The 21,024-nt window shown below is 39.8% G+C and overlaps 3 protein-coding genes across 3 annotated transcripts; all 3 read right to left on the bottom strand.

The window, feature by feature from the left end:
• Positions 1 to 10,682: 10,682 nt before the first annotated feature.
• LOC307035399 (claudin-3-like) lies at positions 10,683 to 12,016 on the bottom strand. The gene has a single exon (XM_079674636.1). The coding sequence runs from the start codon at positions 11,890 to 11,892 to the stop codon at positions 11,245 to 11,247; it is 648 nt and encodes a 215-aa protein (XP_079530762.1). The 5' UTR covers positions 11,893 to 12,016; the 3' UTR covers positions 10,683 to 11,244.
• Positions 12,017 to 13,502: 1,486 nt separating this feature from the next.
• On the bottom strand, positions 13,503 to 14,796 carry LOC307035398 (claudin-3-like). The gene has a single exon (XM_079674635.1). It carries the CDS (start codon positions 14,663 to 14,665, stop codon positions 14,009 to 14,011), a length of 657 nt encoding a protein of 218 aa, XP_079530761.1. The 5' UTR covers positions 14,666 to 14,796; the 3' UTR covers positions 13,503 to 14,008.
• Positions 14,797 to 19,090: 4,294 nt separating this feature from the next.
• LOC307035397 (claudin-4) lies at positions 19,091 to 19,848 on the bottom strand (the record flags this gene model as incomplete). Its single annotated transcript, XM_079674634.1, has 1 exon — positions 19,091 to 19,848. The coding sequence occupies one exon, from the start codon at positions 19,846 to 19,848 to the stop codon at positions 19,189 to 19,191; it is 660 nt and encodes a 219-aa protein (XP_079530760.1). The 3' UTR covers positions 19,091 to 19,188.
• Between the last annotated feature and the right edge of the window lie 1,176 nt (positions 19,849 to 21,024).

The following is a 21,024-nucleotide window of genomic DNA, read 5'->3' as shown; positions in this document are numbered from 1 at the left end:
GCCACTGCCCGCAGATGCCACGAAATGCGCTTGCTGTCTCTCCATTTTCTTTGTAGCAAGTGCTTCACGGTGTATGCTGCAGTGGACAGATGTTGCCCGCGGAGCCACCGCTTTCACACGTCGGACAACCCCGCTGTGCTGTCCCAGCATTGCACGGGCTCCGTCAGTGCTCAATCCAACACATTTGGACCAGTCAATCCCATTGGAAACAATAAAAGTGTTCACAGTGTGAAAAATGGCCTCAGCAGTTGAACGGGTAGGCAGAGGTTTACAAAATAAAAACTCCTCTTTTATCTCGCCACCATTTTCGTATCGCACATAAGCAAGCAGGTTTGCCAGACTTGCGACGTCGGTTGACTCATCCAGTTGGAGCACGTAAAAGCGGCTCTCTTTTACGCTTTGGATCAGCTGCTCCAACACATTATCTGCCATTTCATCAATCCTTCGTTTGACCGTATTATCCGACAATGAAACGAGGTTGATAAGCTGCACTGCCTTCTCTCCCAACATCACCTGAACGATCTGTTTTGCAGCGGGAAGAATTAAATCCTCGCCGATGGTGTGTGGTTTTCCAGCTTTGGCAATGAGTTGGGAGACCCGAAAAGACGCTTCCACAGCATTTGTGTTCTCACAGCCCATATGCTTAATTACCTTCTTTTTGCTCTGATACTCCCTGAGCTTGTTCTGAAAAAAATCCCGCGGCTTGGTCGCATATTGTCCATGTTTTGTCTCGAGGTGACGGCGCAGTTTACATGGCTTCAAGGCTTCGTTTGACAAAGTCTCAAAGCACACGACACACAGCGGTAACGGCTCAGCTTCTGTGCCTGTCCAAAAAAATCCCAGAGCTAAGTACTCAGCACTGTACTTTCTTCGAACTCTTCTTTTTTGTTTGACGGCCAGGAGATCACCGGTCGATTCACTGACAGCCTCTGGTCTCTCTTTCCTTTTAATACTCCCTGTTGCTAGCCAGCTATCCATTTTAATACTCTGCTCTACTCTAACTTAATTACAGTTTACACAATCAGCATCAATCAAGTGCAGAGCTGTCCCGCCGGTCCCGCAGCAAAGTAGTCCGGCCGATTACAACAAATGTTCCTATCTCTCTGCTCGTCACATATCTAATATTTTAAGGAAAAATGCAATGATGAAAAGAATAATTACATTTTTTATATCATTTTAAATATTATTCTGTATATTTTTATCTGATTTCCCCCCCACAAAAATCATACTATTTTGGAAAAGATTTGGCGGCCCACTTGCAATACCTTCGCGGCCCACCAGGGGGCCGCGGCCCACAGGTTGGGAACCACTGCGTTAGGGGAACAAAATCAAGCTTTTTAACAGGCGAGTGGATTTTGTCAGGCAGTGAGTGCGGACTAACAATTGAACGATAACAAGAACGGCTCTCACCAAGAACGACTCGGTTCCCCTCGTTCATACCAAAGAGCCGTTCAAAAGAATCGGCTCGTTCGCGACCGACACATCACTACTTCAGACAACAACAAACCACAGTGAACAATAGTCGAACGAAGAAGCTGATGAGACCGCTTTGGTTGGCCCCCTTGGATGGGACATTTTGTTTTAAAAAACGGACGGATGGAAGCGTCGATAAGAGCACGGTTGTTTGCAAATTATGCAAAAAGGAATTTGCATATCACCGCAGCACATCAAGCCTCAAGTATCACCTCAATGCAAAACCTATAGCAGCTAGCATGGAAGCTAGCGTGGACGTTAGCCCGACTCGGAGTACAAGGACCCACACCCAATTCGCGTTGATCAAACAGAGTGGCCTATGCAACAGAGAGATTTTATTTTTCATCAGGATATTGGAAGAATAGGAGGGACTGAGGTCAATCACTGGCACTTTTTTTATTTTATTTTAAATGGTACAGTACACTTTATGTTGAACTATTTATTATGTTGTTGGTGCAACTTGCACTTTATGTTGAACTGTTTATTGTTTTGGCCAAGGTTATTGAGAGAGTTGGACTGAAATGTATTAGATTTTTTAAATCAACTGTTGGTCAATCAACAAAGTCTGTTATGGCCTCTGAAGCATCAGAGATATGTTTTCTAATAGTCAGGGTTTCCAATGTTCTGAATGTACTTGAAAGTATTGTGTTTTACTTAAAAAACAAAGTGTTATAGTTTACAGAAGGTCTACCTACCTATAGGCTACCTGAATCTCTGAAATGTACTATATTCCTAAATATGCTATTGCTACACTTTATGGCCAGTGTACCACCTTGAAAAAAATAAACAATGTTTTGTTGCTTAAGCTTATGTATTCAGTCATTATTCAATGGTATACTAAAATCCATGTGAAAAAAATTGCTTCTCACTGTTCTCAGGTCAAATATTTCTATGTGATTAAAAATGCGATTAATTGCGATTAATTAATTACAAAGCCTGTAATTAATTAGATACATTTTTTTAATCGAGTCCCGGCCCTAATACATATATATATGTGTGTGTGTACAAATGAATTAATATAAAGTGTATATATGTGAGTGTGTGTATAAATGAATGAATACATCTGTGTGTATACATTAATAAATACATGTGTGAGTACATATAAGTGTGTATTTATATATATATATATATATGTTTATAAATGAATAAATGTGTGTATATATATATATAAAATAGTGTGTGTTTATATATATATGTTTATAAATGAATAAATGTGTGTATATATATATATATATAAAATAGTGTGTGTTTATATATATATATATATGTTTATAAATGAATAAATGTGGGTGTATATATATATATATATATAAAACATTATCATTAAATAATGCTGTGTGTATATAAATGAATAAATACATCTGTGTGTATACATTAATAAATACATGTTTGAGTACATATAAGTGTGTGTTTATATATATATATATGTTTATAAATGAATAAATGTGTGTATATATATATATATATATATATATATATATATATATATAAAATAGTGTGTGTTTATATATATGTTTATAAATGAATAAATGTGTGTATATATATATATATATATATATATATATATATATATATAAAATAGTGTGTGTTTATATATATATGTTTATAAATGAATAAATGTGTGTGTATATATATATATATATAAAACAGTATCATTAAATAATGCTGTGTGTATATAAATGAATGAATACATCTGTGTGTATAAATGAATAAATACATGTTTGAGTACATATAAGTGTGTGTTTATATATATATATATATATGTTTATAAATGAATAAATGTGTGTATATATATATATATATATAAAATATTATCATTAAATAATGCTGTCAGATAAATGAAGTACACAGTAATAGTCAAGGTTATATTCAATATTCTGCACTTACACCAGCTGAGATGATAAAACACCAGTAATACAATCTCACGACTCTTCGATATGGCTTTCAGCGTTCGTCAGTCATATTGACAAAGAGGCACTATTATATTGTATATTATGCAGCGTTTATAAGGACGGTATTTTGCTTGTCAGATTCAGATTTCGCGCGTCGTAGAGCTACGTCGATCCTTGCGTAATGCGGAAGTGGGCGTGGTTGAATCTAAACTGGGTTGGAATAACGATAGACGCTTCCGGGACCAGCAACCAAACAGAAGTGTAGTACCGCCGTTTGGCCACAACGAATATTCTCATCAGACTCCGGCGCACTTCCTGGGGGCTTGGTCACTACCGGAGGACCGAGGGGTCGAGGAGTCGAGGAGGGGTGTCACTACCCGATCTGCAGCTCTGACCGATCTGCAGTGCGGATGTGCGAGATGGTCCGCCATATTGGAGAACTCCGGACGGCAACCCAAGAAGGACAGTTGACACAGTGGCTTTTGGCAAAGCTGAAAAATAAAACGAGAGAGAGATGAGTTATTGTTATTACAACGTGACTTCACTATTATTTAACAACTCTTTTTATTGGGTTCTTTGATTTGGGGTTAAGTCCTATGGGTTAAGTACATTGTCAGAATAAGTGAGGAATGGATTTAACTTCTGTTAGACAGCCATATGCCATACATTTTTGCATACATTCACAGTAAATATTTATTCAGTATGATAGCTGTCTAACAGAAGTTAAATTCGTTTCTCAGTTGTAGTTGAAGTTGTACTTCCAAATATGGTCAGAAGAGAGCAAGCCCAACACGTGAGATGCTGACGCAAGGATATTTAAGGAGACATGGAGGTTTACAGACAACAGACAACAAACAATATGGCGTACCGAGTACAGGTAATTAACGTATTGTGGTTTTAGATATAATTACATACTATTTTGGTTCTCGTTTGTTTGTCGATTTGACTGTTTAGCGCAGTGTATTTGTGTTTATTTTGCTGATTTGTATTTTAAATATTAAATGCAGTGTTGGGACTAACACGGTACAAAGTAACACGTTACTGTAACGCGTTACTGTAACGCAACTACTTTTGTGGTAACTAATAGCGTTACTAGTTACCTATTCCCATTAAGTAACGCCGTTATAGTTATATAGTGATTTAAATGGGTGCGTTACTGCGTTACATTATGTGATGGAACTGAACCGAATCTCCCTGCGGATGTAATTTACAGGCGATGCCCTCTCACAGCACCATGGAAAAGTGAAAGTAACCAGAGAGGAGTGATGATTGGTTAACGCGGGGTAACATTTCAGGGTAAGCCAATCAGAGACAGAGTTGGGCGGGTCTTGCCTTATGGGGAAAATACACACACGAACACTTGCTAATGCTAACACACACACACACACACACACACACACAATGGCAGATGCAAGTATCAGCGAGAGCAGCAGCGCATTTACAACTTGGAGATATAACCACTATTTTCAATTTGTGGGGATAAAGGACGCAGTTGCCCCCCCCATGCCACCCCAGTAGGTGAAACTAGGCTACTACTACAGTACAGATGCAACTAGATGAGCTGTTAACTCTCGCCCTGACTTTTTTTTTTTAAACAAACGCATTCCGCGAAGACCCGCCCTACTGTGCCTCTGATTCGCAGACTGTTGGTGGGGGAAAAAAACGCTGACGGGATGCTGAATGTGATTGGACCAATGCGTTGACAGACACACACAGACAATGGAACAGTCGGACATGCAGAGCGCTGTTTGCAGTGGACATAGCGGAACATTTTGACTCGTTGCGTTGTGGCGATGTCTCGCAGATAACACATATGAAAAGTATAATTTGCTCAGAGTCCAGAGACAGTTATGGTTCGGTCCGGATCCGGACCGGAGTCCGGACTTTGAGGATGCCTGTGTTAGGGTTAGGGTTAGGGTTGGGGTTAAACCCTAAAACATTTTTTAATGTGTCAGTGGGTGACATGTTAGGGTTAGGGTTAGGGTTAAACCTGACTGGTTAAACCACTCTGAAACTGCACGTTTCAGAGTGGCCTTTTATTGTGGCAAGCCTAAGGCACACCTGTGCAATAATCATGCTGTCTAATCAGCATCTTGATATGCCACACCTGTGAGGTGGGACGGATTATCTCGGCAAAGCAGAAGTGCTGCTCACTATCACAGATTTTTTCAGATTTGTGAACAATATTTGAGAGAAATTGTTATTTTGTGTATATAGAAAATGTTTTAGATCTTTGAGTTCATCTCATGAAAAATGGGAGCAAAAACAAAAGTGTTGCGTTTATATTTTTGTTCAGTGTAGATAGATTGCCAGGTATGTTGTTGAGGACATGCTGCCCATCACAACGGTTGAGTCTGTTGCCTTCAGAGAACTAGTCAGCAAAAAACAACACAAAAACTTGTATTTTTATTGTTCTTATTTGTAAAGTAAAGTAAAGTAACTTGTTTCTAGTTACTTTTATAATTTAGTAACTAATACAGTAACTAGTTACTTTTGAGAGCAGTAACTATTACTATTACTAGTTACTTTTTAAAAGTAACTTGCCCAACACTGATTAAATGTAAAGGAATGGAATACATATATATATATATATCTTAGCTCTTAGCTTGACATGCTCGACGTTCAGTTAGCATGTCAAGCTAAGATATATGTATATATCTTAGCTTGACAGATGGAACAATGCATGTACTCTAATTTTTAAAAGAATCTGATTTTGTGTAAGTTTTAAATATTAATTGAAGGTGTCTTTCACATTTGAATGTTTTTTTATTCAAAACATGTATTAGCTGCTATACTGTAGACATGTACATATGTATAATTATATTATTATTTTAAGTGTAGTTTAAAGTTAAATGATAGTTATTGGGTAGAGCTAAGTAACCCAGGTGGATGCAATCAGGTAATTAGGACAGAGCCTCTGTTTTTAGATGGGGTTTGTGGCCATGCTGTAGGCCTGAAATTTAAACTAGCTGAAGGGCTTTCTGTTCGAACCACAGTGACACCTAGAGGTTGTTTTGTGCATAACATATCAACCAAAGAGTAGAGCTGGCTGAATCAGATGGAGTTAAACTTTTTTTTTTTTTTTTCAACAAGATATCAAGACACAAAATGTGCTCTACCAAATGGTGGCGCTGGCAGTTAAAGGGTCACCTTCTGAAAGTGAGGAAGTAGGACCAGCTTTGTCCCATAGGATTATACAGGCCAGTCCATTGCTGCTTGTTTAAGGAGTTAACTATTTCCAATATTAAAGTCACTTAAATTGTATTCTATTTTATTCACCTATAGACAAACAACACAACACTCTGTGATGGAGCACGCCCAGAGCTCAACAAATTGGACTCGGACACCTTCCAGTGTCCATTTTGTGAAAGGACCGGGTCACACCCTGGTCTGATGGCTCATTTGCAGAGCCACCAGAGGTCACTTGTGAAATATGGAGGACGGTAAGTAAATCTATAATTCTATATGATCATTGTATACTTCATCACATTACATGTTACTTGTTAGATGTGTTTAATGCTTCACTCATTATGGATACATGTGTTATTTCTGTGCCCCAGGACATCCTTGGTGTAAATTAATTTTGAATTAGAAATTGAACATTACAAATTTGATTTATATTCAGGTTATGAATTGTTAATAATACTCGAATAGTATCCTTATTTGGGGTAGGCACAATATGAGCATAATCACACATTCAATCTGCAAAAATTCAGTTTATAGGCAAACATATTATTGTTGGTGACATGATTATTTATTGCTCTCGCACAAACACCTTGTTTCAAATCTGAGATCACTTTCTGTCTCTTTTTTAGGTTATAATGTTTATAAATGCCATCTTAAATGTGTGTCCAGCAGCCATTATCACTGTGGCTTTTGCCCAACAATCATTGGGAGAAAGGAGATGTTCTTTTTGGAGGAGTTAAACCGTGCATGTAAAGCACTGTCAAAATAATGGTTGACTATCTACAGATGCCCCTGGACACTGACGAGGACCACTCCTATAACAGGAGGCCTTACAGCTTCCTTCCTAAAGAGTCGGTTAGTGAATGGACACATTAAAGTGTACAACCCCTGATGCATGTGAATTTATAATATTACATAATTCTTTATACCATCTTGTCTTATCAGTGAGATGGAACTGTTCTCATGACCTCACCAAGAACATGAGTGAGGAAGCACACCAAAGGCTGAAGGACTTCAGTGAAAGATTCCGAGGAGTTTTTAAATAGGCTTTAAATTCCTGCAGGTCAATATTTTTTTTAAGGTGACCAACTTGAATGGTGCCCCTCTGATTTTCCACATGATGTTCTGTTCAATAAATGTTCATTGAGGAAAACGGTATCAGTGTCTTATTTTATATTCATCACAATGAATGCTGAACTTGCCGGACCATATACTGAGGGAACGTTTTATAAAGAACATATTTAATGTGTTACCCCAACAACGTCCAAAACACATCCTTAGAATGTTGGAGGCAAAACGTTCCACCTTTGTTAACATATCACATTAAAGGAACATTTTATAAAACCCTTTCTGTCATCTCAGGCCTTAATAACATCCTCAAAACATCCTCTGAATGTTTCTTGGAGAATGTTCTTCATTTGTTATCATGTAACATTGAGGGAACGTTTTATAAAGAAGATCTTTAATGTGTTACCCAACAACATTCAAAACACATCCTTAGAATGTTGGAGGCAAAAAGTTCCACCTTTGTTAACATTAAAGGAACATTTTATAAAAAAACTTTCTGTCATCTCAGGACTCAATAACATCCTCAAAACATCCTCTGAATGTTGCAGTCAAAACGTTATGTCTTTGTTAAACCTTATAGGAACATTATTTGAAAGAAAAATCATCCTAAAAAGGTTTTTCGAACATCAGATTAAAACATTTCTTTAAAACCTTATTAGAACCTGTAGGTAATGTTAGCCAAAGTTGTGAGAACATTCCCCGCTAGCTGGGTTACCTCTTAACTTGGCTGTCAAAGGGCCCCAGATTGATGCATTTTACCTTAAAATATATAAAATGTTCATGTCTATACATTGTCTCTCAAAATTGTTTGGAGGTGGCAGGAGCATTGCTCACGAGGAAGTGCAGCTGGAATGTGGAGCTCGTTCTGAACAGTCATGTTTTGGATGGATGTTTTTCAAAAAGAGAAATCTGTATTTTTTAGTGTCTGCTTATTACGTTGTTAAAATCAATGATTATCTTAACCATGGACAAACATGCCCGCGGCTCTTCGCCAACTCACTGGAACAGCACACAGCTCACTGGTCAACATGCTCTGCCTCTATGAAGTGTTTCTGTTGAAGAGCTCACTTTATGTGCTCCTTATTCTCTGTTCTTTTGCTGCTTCTAAACAGGGCCTGTACTGAGGCAGATCATTTGTCTTTTAGTCACAGAACAAAAGAGATTGAAACCAAGAAGTTATTTTCTTTTCAAAGTATAAACACACACTATATTAAATAACACCAGTCGTGGAATAAAAAGAGTTGTTGCTTGTTTAGTTTAAATATAAACCTGCAAACCTTCGGGGACAGAGCCTTCAGCGTGGCAGCCCCCACCCTCTGGAACGCTCTCCCCTGCTTAGATCCGCAACATCCCCACGCTTGACGCCTTCAAAAGGGCCCTGAAGTCCCATCTTTTTGCTAAGGCCCTTTTGCCCCTAATCTATTTGTTGTTTTGTCTGTCTAACTGTTTGTCTGACTGCCTTTTGTTTTTGTTATGTTTGTTTCTTCTCCTGTTCTTCTCTGTAAAGCGACCTTGGGTCTCATGAAAGGCGCTATATAAATCCAAGCTATTATTATTATTGGAATTGTATTTTAATAGATTTGTTTTGATCAGCAATTAAATGATTGTATCCAAAATTGATAGCAAAAATGCTAAGAATGCTACGACCACACTGCACACAACAGGCCATGCATAGATAGCATTAGAAGTATTTGTCAGGATATATACAGTATTACGGCATCGTGTAATCTGACTTCATCTGAACACATCCTTTATATAAAATAAACTAAAAGATATTTCCTCATTTGTCATTTTGGCATTGAGCCATGTTATTGACAGACACAAACTAGGTCACTGAATGATTTACTCTTCCTGACTAATGTACCAGGCATCCCCTTTTAAAAGTTGTATGTGGAAACTTGTATTGATTTATTAACAATACAAAAATGATTCTATAATCATTAGAGTCAAAATGAGCTCTAATCTGTAATAACTGTAATCATGACCAGATGTCAAGCAGTTCCTTGGCTTTTGTTAGAGGCGACATTGATATGGGAGTAAGTGACAACAGTTGGAAAGTAATGTGATATAGCCCCAAGTGACCCCCACCATATTTACTATGAGATGGTCATTAAACTTTCAAGTCGCTTCCTTTGTCAGGTGTGACTGCATTTGGTGTGGGAAACTAGTCCTAGCCTTACTCATGTCTATCATGAATACTCAGGATGATAGACATTTGAAATATACTAAATTGTAGATAACTATGCCATGCTGTCCCGCTTTCCAAAATGTCTTAATGATAAAAGAGACTTCAGGAAATACAGGAAGATTGAAGGGAAGTTGGACATCTCCGGAAAAGATGGAACCATTTTACAAAAAAATACGCAATGCTTTTGTTTTTCAAGGCACTTCTAATTAAGTTCTACATCTTGTTTAGTGACCAGTCAGAATACGTTTTTGGTGATACTTGGCAGCTTTTACAAGCAGATGTGTTATTGTATAGGTAGAAAGGTGTTGGAAAGAAGATGCAAGCTGAGCCAAGCATGCAATGATAACTAAAGTCTGAAGGTTAAGAAACAAATAAATCATGTAACCTGTCTGGAAAGACTCCATTCTCTGTGCTCACATACTTCTCGCCTCTGCCCGTTAACTGATCCTGTGGCTAATTGTTTAGAGCGCGTGTGGTTAAGTTGCTGGTAAGGTAGCCCTCAGGATTGTATGTCAGTGTCATCTTACTCAGGCACCAGAATAAGAAAACTCCGTCATTTTGGTTACCGGTTCGCTGACTCACGAGGGAGGGAATATGTTGTTACGAAATCTGAAATGGAGCTCGATCTTCAGACTGAGCTCGTGAAACGGCTGTTTGGAATGAATAAAGATGTGCTGTATCTTTAAAAAAAGTTGTGTTTATTAAAAAAGCACAATACATATACTTCAGTTGTGTAAGTCACCTGGGTATTATTCCTGTCACGGATGAACCCAGGAGCTTTTGACTCCCTCTCTGCACACTGTAAAGCACTCCTTTGTCAACCCCGCCCCCCCCCCCCCCCCCCCACCCTCCATACCTTACCTACCCATCCCCAACCTTACAGCACTGCACTAAAAGCTGCATTCAATACAGTTATCATCTGTCTTCTTATTTACCGGTGATTAATCATACTCTTACTACAGTATTTACAGAACATAATATAGTTGATAACCATCGTCAAATTCAACACATCCAAGTCTTTCATATTATAATCAGCAGTGCCCAGTGCCTATAAAGCTTAAACTTGATACAGTGATGGCGTTTTTTATTTTAAAAAATCAGTAGTAAACATTAAGGCGCCAGAACTGTATAAAAGTATATAATTGCATACTGATTGTAACAATAACTTTTGGTGTGTTGACCTTAAAAAAGACTAAGAACACTATTTCCATGAAACATAATTAAACGAGATTTTCACTCCACCGTCCTTTGCATGCTTTTTCAGTCTCTGAATAACAAAGCGTCTAATCAGAGATACTTAACATTAAAGGCAAAATCAAACACATCCTTCATCACGGAGTCTCCTTGTTTCCTTAGCTCTTTCCCTCATTACACCTTCAGCTTGGTGAGGCGAGCAGGTTTGTGATTCAATAATGTCTCTTCCTCCTTGACGTCCATTCAGACATAGTCTTTTCTTTCTAACCCTGGGCCACCTGCGGACCTAGGGGCAGAGTAAGCCATCCTTGAAGGGTTGTATCTGGTCTCACGAGGAGGACAGGAGCAGCAGAGCAATCCACCTCCGAGAATCAGGAGGGCAGCAGCCGCCCAGCCGATGTAGAGCGCGGCCCCCAGCTCCCTCCGCTGAGCGTCCGTGAGCAAAGGGTTGTAGAAGTCTCTGATTATGGTGTTCGCCGTCCAGGAGACAGGAATGAGCTGCATGACCCCGGAAACGATGAAGAACACCCCGGAGATGATCATCACCTTGGACTTGGAGGCCTCGTCCTCAATGCAGTTGGTGCACTTGGCCCCGGCGATGGAGACAAGCACCGCCAGGATGGCTAACAGGATGGAGATGATGGTGAGGGCGCGGGCCGCCTGGAGGTCCGGGGAGAGGGCCAGCATGGAGTCGTAGACCTTACACTGCATCTGGCCCGTGCTCTGGACCACGCAGGTCATCCACAGGCCCTCCCAGATGATCTGAGCCGTCACAATGTTGCTGCCAATGAAGGCTGTCACCCTCCACATGGGCAGGGCGCACGCTAAAATGGCAATAATCCATCCCAAAATGCAAAGGGAGATGCCTATCAACTCCAGCCCAATAGACATACTTAAAAAGTCTTCCTCTTCTGCCACACCTGAGAGGAGGTCACAGAAAAGTTCCTGCAAAGGGGAAGAGTCAACCAGAGACCAAACTAGCAATTAACTTAATTTCAGGCCTCGCATCTGTGAGTGTGTGATGATCTGTTGCCTCAACGTCACCAGGATCCTTTATAAGGCTCAAGTGGAGGGGAGGAGTCCTTGAAGGTGCTGACATCACTAAAAAAAGGAGGAAGGACCTGGACACACTCTGAGATCAGCTTACATGGCCGGCTCCCAATGGGCCGGGCCACAAAGGGGCCTTTTACAGCTGAAAGGGCATACAACCATTGAGTGTGTTGTTATAAACAATGAAAACAATGAAAAGAATGAAAACGTACTAAGGTGGGTTAAGGCTTACTGTATGATTGAAAACGTGCAAATGACAGCAAACGTGACTGATTAAAATAGAATCTACCTTTACCTGAAAAACTCTTGTTACAGTCGGTGACGTAAGCTTCTTTGTACAGGTCTGATGATCTTTGATTTTTGTTATTCAAATGTATAATATACAAAGAATGATTGACCTATATTGCTCAGTTACATCCTTCTACTCTTATTCTCTGGTCTAAAATGCCAGTGCTTCATGCTGTTGAAAAGACAACAAAACATCATGCTTTAAGCTTGACGGCAGTTTTAAAAAAAACGTACAAAGAGGGTTTTAAGAGTTTTCATAAGACCAAGGATGGAAACCTTTTAAACTTTATGTATGCACTAGTTCAGTTTAAGGATCACTTTAACACTTAGAGTTATGAGGCTTTCACCTGAGAGCAGTATTTTGTTTGATCTGCCTTAATGACTGTCTGTCTACAGAATGCCCTTGAAATTCTTCAGAGATGGGACTTTTTCCCTAGAAAAGCCCCCAACGCCCCCAGTGTCTTCTGAATGAAACAGTTCCATTGTTTTCAGGTAGTCGAGTGTGGGGAAGCTGACAAAGTAGCGGTTCTTGTTATCACAGAGCACACAGAGCTGGGAGACAGCCAGGTGGATTTATGTGCTGAGGAACAGACTCACAGTCGAGTGTGCAGGGTGCATGGAATCACAAATTATCTTTGCACCAGTCGATATGGAGATCAGATATTTTACCAAATCTCTAAACACTTAAATCTCTCTTTTAAGTGTTTATATATTAACATTTTCCTATGGGTGTTAGTTTGGTATCCAGAACCTACGCTGAAAAAACTGAAACGTTGACATTAATTAAATGTATTGTGTCAACAGATTTCACATAACTGTATCAGGTTAGTTGAAAGCAATAATTTAAAGTTTAAATATTTTTTTTAGGTTCAACGTTTCTGTTTTTTGAGTGTACCATGACCTTAAAACCAATTAAATATTTACTATGGGCACATTTATACTGTGAAATAAAGCAGGGGTTTTAAACCTGAGGGCTCATACCACCTAGGAGGTGACAATATAATTCAGGGCATTGTTGATGAACATGACAAAAAAACAACATGCAGAGAAGTTATCAATAAACTTCAAATACCATATTTTTCAGCTGCTCACCCTTAATAACGATAAGGAGACAGAAAACCTAAACCAATATATTTGTCAAACGTTTAAATGATCAAGACAACTTAAATACAAAAAGGCCTTTAATTTAAAATGGAACATGTTAAACATTGAAACATTTCAGATTAACTGATTTACACACTGAATAGATTCCAAAATGAAATGACTTCATGACACGCTTACTTGAACTTCCTTGTCAATACACATACACAACCAATACAGTGAAAAACAATAAAGAAGTACAAATGCATATTCATGTATTTTCTGAATTAGGATCACAAATTATACAATTATTTTCATAGTATAAAATACAGGCTACACAGCATCACTAACAAAGTTGTTAGCCTCCAACAGCATGAAAGTAACACACAATAGATTTAATAAAGGCAAAAATGTTGAAGTCTCTGTTCTAAATGGCATATACAGCTCTGTTCTAAATGGCATATACAGTAGTGGCATGAAAATAGTTTTCAATCTCAACATTAAGAAAAATGTGTATAAATTATAAACAAATTGGAGCTCTCTCCAAGCAGTCTTTTCCGCAAAGTTGTGAGAAAGAGCAGGTGTGAGTTCAGACATAGTCCCTCCTATCATAACCACTTGGGGCCAGAGACCTCGGTTGGGAGTACATCATCTTTGATGGAGGCCCGTACCTTTTCTCAGGTTGTTGGGGGCAACTGGAGCAGAGGATTCCCCCTCCGATGAGCAGGAACGCGGCAGCAGCCCAGCCCAGGTACAGAGCCCCCCCTATCTCCCTCTTCTGGGACTCAGGTATGATTGGACTGTAGAACTCCATGATGATGGAATTGGCTGACCAGGACACAGGGATCAGCTGGGTCAGAGAGGCCAGGATGAAGGCCACCCCGGCAGCTATCATCACCCGAGCCTTGGCCGACTCGTCATCCACACAGTTGGTGCATTTTGCCCCCATAATGGCCACCATGATTCCCACAATGCCCAGCATGATGGAGATGATAGTAAGAGCGCGGGCGGCCTGGAGGTCTGCAGTGAGAGCCAACATGGAGTCGTGGATTTTACACTGCATCTGACCTGTGCTCTGGACCACGCAGTTCATCCAGATGCCTTCCCAAGTGGTCTGTGCTGTGACGATGTTCACCCCGATGAACGCTGACACTCTCCACATGGGCAGGGCGCAGGAAACAATGGCTGAGATCCATCCCAGGACAGCTAGACCCACTCCAAGTATCTCCAGTCCCACTGAAGGCATGTCGTGAATCTTTGAGTCAAAGTGAGCAGAAGTCTTCTCTACGTCAGTATTTCAGAGGTGGACAAAGTGAGTTTTCTGTGGAGTTCTGATTGCTCATATAAGCAGATTTCTTTAGCACAGAGGGTGGAGTCACCTGGTTATTGGCCGGAGGGGAATTCAAATCGCCGTCAGTCCCACCTCGCTTCGACGTACAAAAACCCAACCTTGGCATGTAAACGGCCTCAGTTTAATCATTCAACTTCCTCTCCCCCGGTAGCTCCCCCATCTATTTGGGTGAGGGGAGAGTAAACAGAGAGCCTGTATCTCAGGTCTGGAGTAGTTAACGGATAACAGCCTGTAAATAATGGTGGATGAATGATTGAAACGGAAGACACAATTTCAACTCCCACAGGTTTCTCATTGCACTCTTCTCTGAAAGATCCTCAGGCAGTTGTTTAGCGCAAATATAATGATTCGTTTTAGGGGTTTTGTTAGTAAGCAGCTAAGGGATTGTTAATTATTAGATGTACTCCAAGGTGGGAAAAATACTCAGATCTTGTATTAAGTAAAAGTAGAAGTGGTTGAGTGTAATACTCTGTTACAGTAAAAGTCCTGCATTCAAAATGTTACTCAAGTGAAAGTACAAAAGTATTGGCATCAAAAATATACTTAAAGTACCAAAAGTAAAAGTAGTCATTGTGCAGATTGGTCCATTTCAGAATAATATATATGATATGTTTTATAATTGTTGATGCATTAAAGTGTTATTAAAGCTGGTAAAGGTGCAGCTAGTTTGAATGACTTTGTATACTGCAGGGTATGTACTGATCTCACTAGATGTTCCTGGAATCTAGCTATTCAGTCCAACCCGGTATCACGGCAAGACGTGAAAATGTGACGATTTACCACGCTGGGAGACGTGAAGATGCAACGATTTCGTCCCTTCAAACATGACAGTTACACTATTGTTAACATGGCCCACCAGTGCAGAAATACCCGGATGTTGGCAAGCCTCTATCACAACTTTTGGTTCACTATAACACACATTTTTGTGGAGAATACAACGTTTTTTTTCAGTTCCCAGCGTGGTAAATCGTCACATTTTCATGTCTTGCCGTGATACCGGGATGATTCAGTCAGCATAAACACACACTTCAAATAACTCCAGGAGAACGAGATTCTGAATTGAAGGTTACTTGAAGCTCTTTAATATTCTTATATTCTTTTTTGTAAAACTGTAACACACAAGAAAAATACATTTATGAGACAAGTACTCAAGTATGTTACACGACGAGTATACAGAAACACAACCTAAAGAACCATGCTATGCTAATGCTAGACTAGTTAGACAGCTTAGAAGGCTTACAAACTAAGAAGGCTAACAAACTAATCGTTTTTATAGGTGAAGAGGAAACAAGAGTTTAGCAAAAATGATAACGGTGCTAAGCTAACAAGGAGCTAATTTGCTAACAGTGCTAATCTTTTTCAGATTAATAGTATTACGTTGGCATTGACATGAGGCATTAGCTTAGGCCTAGTGGTGCAGATGCAGTTTAACATCACCGATTAAAGGTATGAAATACACAATCAAACAATGAAATAGCACTGTTCTACATTAATATAGTTTCAACTAACATATTTTCTTACAGACAATGTGCTTAACAAGTCTCCAGAAGATGCTTGTGAATTTACTCCAGGTGTAACTAAAGTCTGATTTAAGAGTTGATTATATTTCACATCATTAATCCAAATCTGTAAAGTATCTAATGGTATTAAATAAATGTAGTTGAGTAAAAGTACATGATTTACCTCTGATTTGTAATACAAAGTAGCTAAAAATGTAAATACTCAAGTAAAGCACAAGAACCTCAAAATTGTACTTAAGTACGGTAGCCTACTTGAGTTAATGTACTTAGTTACTTTACATTACATGTTACTTGTTAGACGCTTTTATCCAAAGCGACTTACATACTCATCACTGGATTTACTTGAGTTAAGTTCTGAGAGGGTTATCAACCATCTTGCAAGAGAGGGAATAAAAATAGCAGCTGGCTTATAATAGTGAATGGCTTACAAATAATAAATTAGGAAGAAGATGTTTATAGGCTACAATGGTTTTTCTAAAATCTTTGGGAGAGACAATACCCAGAATATTTTGAGTTAAATCCCCTGACATATTTTTTTAAGCAGAGGTTTCTTTTGACACAGATATCAAAAGACGTAATTATTCATTACATTTTATTTAGAAACCCCAATATGATTACAGGTTACATCATGTTGTTAGGGTGTGTGCTGCTAGAATATGCTTTAAACATAGCTTTTCCAAGCTGTCTAGGTTCCCATGGGAAGTTAAGGACAGAGACCACATGTGAGAACCGCAATGCAAACAAGACAAATAATAATGCATCTGCATGTGGAAGGGGCAAATCGAAACATCTGTATTATTAGCATGCATTTCTCTCTGGACATAAACACATTTCTAGAGATGATTCAAGGAAGCCTTACTATTAAAAAAAAAGAGAATCAGCCAGCGTGTTGTAATTTGAAACAATTGTCTGAGTGCGTGTGCACAAGGCTATTGGTGGTGGGGGTGGTGGGGGTTGTCTTATCAGCGTCCTTGCTCTGAAGGTCGTAGTGCATCAGAGGTTTTAACCACAATTTAACTTTTGCACGTGCCAAAGAAAAAGAGCCTTCTAAACACACACACACACACACACACACACACACACACACACACACACACACACACACACACACACACACACACACACACACACACACACACACACACACACACACACACACACACACACACACACACACACACACACACACACACACACACACACACACACACACACACACACACACACACACACACACACACACACTGAATCTGCAGTTCAGTTAACAACAAATACATGATGAAAGTCTCTGCTTTACCAATGTGATGCAGTGCCTGTATTTAAAGGCATTTGATGGTTATGTCAAAACCCAAAATCACTTCAGTTTCTGACTCACCACGACAAGGTTTCTTATATTGTAAAATTGTAGTCCCTTAATACTACACAGGAGGCCTTTTATTTGTGTCTGATTGTTAATCAGAACAAAACACTGGTTACTTCTGGTAACTCTCTTTGCCATGAGGCCTAAATATTTGAAATTCCAGTGAAGTGGGAGCTGCTCTTACGGCAGAAAGTGTTTTCACCTCTGACTGGGTTCTTTTACCTTCTTATGAACACATGACTGCACGGCTGGGCTCAGTAACACAATCCTGCCTTCAGGGTCTGAGCTCACTGAAGGGGGGGTTTCAGGATATTAAGAAACCTATTCTTCTTGATCATTAACCTCTTCGAGCTAAAGTAGGTCAAGAAGATGTTTTCAATCTGTATCTTTGTTTCTTGTAAATTATGAATTTCCCAATAGTTTGTATCTATACATTGTAGTAAAAATATGTGAGAAGACGTTTGAATGTACCTGAACAAGAAATGAAAGTGTAAAAGTCTCCTGACCGGTTTAGTCTTTGACAGATGTAAAAAGGAGATACATTGTATAGTGTGAAATTAAAGCAAGGCTTAATGGGTAGCAGAGTCTTTTACAAAAAATAAGAATCTTTAAGAATGTGACTCTTAAAAATAATGCATTGATTATGACTCTAAATCATTTGTGACACCTCAGAGGTGACAGTGGGCCTGCTGAGGTGTTTCCATCTTTCTCCAAATCCAACTGTTGCATTATTATTCCTCCAGAACATGCTTTTGTTTTGTCTTCTTTTTTGTTTCAGGTGACTCTTTGAAAATGTAGAAACACTTTCAGTGAGTCCCACCCGTGGTAAACAGTTGGAACCCCTCGGATCAATGGGGTCTTTGTGGCTCAGACTCGGTTACAGTGGAGGTTACCTCCCCTTGCAGAGGGAGACTTTTATCTCTGACTCAGTTTCGCCTGCGAATGGAGAACAGGCTACAATGGAAGGGAAGCATAAGGTGCTCCTATGAAACAAGCCACCCATTGTGTCTGTCCTCCATCTACATTGAAATAAAATACCTAATTTCAGCGTGCACCTATTATTGGTCAGACTCGGCTGAACTCAGCTGGCACTTGCCCCTGTCTTTGTATAGTAAGAAGTTGTGCATAGTTGCAATGTCACACTTAATTTGAGCATTGAATTCTGACTTGGCATGAAAGCACAGGGTTATAAATGGAATCTCCACCGCGAAGAAGTACATTCTTGTAAATTCTTCTTTTATAAAAAAGAACTTGCTTTAATCAGTTGTAATTTAGATAAACATGTACATTTAAAATCAGACATCATCATAATCTTAGAAAAAGAACCACTAAAATGTATAAATATTTGAAATAAAATATTAAAACCAATTTAAGATGCTCATCTCTACAGTAAAAAAAACAAACACATATAAAACATGTTTTATAGCATCAGTGGTTCGTACTTAGTGCCAAAGCCCATGATAGTATTAACATCCGTCTGCTGTGGACAAATAGGCTAACACGAGTCGTCTTATGTTCATCTGCGACATGTCACATGTTCATACATAGTCTTTTATGGGGTATCCATTGACGGACATAGTCTTGACAGCTGAGTAGTCCACCCGATGGGGCAAGGAGCCACCAATAGTCGCTGCTGGAGCTGGGCAGGAGCAGCAGAGCAGGGCTCCCCCCAAGATGAGGAGGCAGGAGGAAGCCCAGCCAAAGTACAGAGCATTACCAAACTCCCTTTTCCCCGTCTCCTCCAGCATGGGGTCGTAGAAGCCCAGCACGATGGCGTTGGCTGTCCAGGACACGGCCACCAGCAGCAGCAGCCCCGCCACCACGAAGGTCACTCCAGCAGCCACCATGAGCCGCGGTTTGCTGCTCACGTCCCGGCTGCAGTTGGTGCACTTGGCCCCAGCCACCGACAGGCCTATGCCCACTATAGACAACACCATGGAGATAATGACCAAGGCACGAGCTGCCTGCAGGTCCACCGGCAGCCCCAGCATGGATTCGTGCACCCTGCAGTGCATCTGTCCCGTGCTCTGCACTGAACAGTTCATCCACAAGCCCTCCCAGATCACCTGAGAGATGACAATGTTCTGCCCGATGAAGGCAGCGACACGCCACATGGGCAGGCCGCAGGTCACCATCACCCCCAGCCAGCCGGCCACGGCCAGGATCATCCCGAGGATCTCCAGGCCAGCAGAGTACATGGTTGGAGCTGGGGATGAAGAAGGAGCGGAAAAATACTCTCTTCCAGGGCTCGGTGGGATAGAAGGCCCTCTGTGTCCGCTGGCTCAACCCTCCTGAGGTGAAGGCGATATCGGATCCCGTTGGCTCAAGGTCCTGCATAAGACTTTTAGTGAGAGAGAAAGGGAGAGGGAGAAACAGATTCTACCTTCTTTATACAGCTTAGACGAGTGAAGGTGGAGTCAGCTTAAGGTGGCATCGTGTTTACCTTCAAACTGGTCTTCCAAATGCGAAAACGTGATTATCTTTCAGTGTGATTTGGGGTCACGTGGAAAACCATCTGGATTCTTTCTGAATACTCATTGTCTTTCCAAGTGTATGCAGTCTCAGAAATCAATAACATATTTATTATATATAGAATCTACAGACGAGTGTTGTACATTTACAGAACAAATATTTCCAAAACCATTTATACAGTTCTGATAATATAATATTTATAAAGATGCTTATACCAGTGTTTCTTTTACATTTCTTGAATATAAGAGCATGTATCTGAGAGTGTGACGTGCGACAACCTTGAAGGAAATGGCTGAATCACAATCTGAATGAGATCTTTGTGCCAGAAGAAAGAGTAACAATGACGGGCCTTGTCTTTTTTACTGGTCAGCCACATAATCCCTCCCGAGGGAAAAAAGGGACTAGATTTAAACGTACAGGCCACATAGTCACAGGTGCGTTTCTTCAAATGGATATATATGGTTAAATATTTATGAATACAAACCAAAGGCACTTCCAATATCAGGCTGGTAGTGTATAACCTGATAGAGCAGCAAGTAATGTACTTTTGAATCTTTATGGGCTTTACCATTGCAGACGTTAAACCATAAATAATATCCCAGGACCGGGTGGAAGGTCATCACTCTAACTAATCGTTGTAGTTTGTATCACCTTTGTATAGCATCCTTTTAAGGGGATTATCAATTGACAGAGAGCATATTCAGTTTTTAGGGTTAGATTTAAGGGTTAGGGTTAAAGTAAGGCAATACAATTAATCAAATAGTGCATATTCCCTTGATCTAACATTTCATTTATTTGTGATAACTTATAACTGTTCTTAACAAAAGAGGCAACAAATCTTAACAAAAAAGGTCCAGAAATGTTCAGTTCATGGAATAAAAGAAAGAGCATTACACTCTTTC

The sequence above is a fragment of the Notothenia rossii genome (genome assembly GCF_949606895.1).
Source record: "Notothenia rossii genome assembly, chromosome: 4".
NCBI lineage: Eukaryota > Metazoa > Chordata > Actinopteri > Perciformes > Nototheniidae > Notothenia > Notothenia rossii.
Note: the sequence above shows the minus strand (reverse complement) of the source record. Positions and strands in the feature narration are given on the sequence as shown.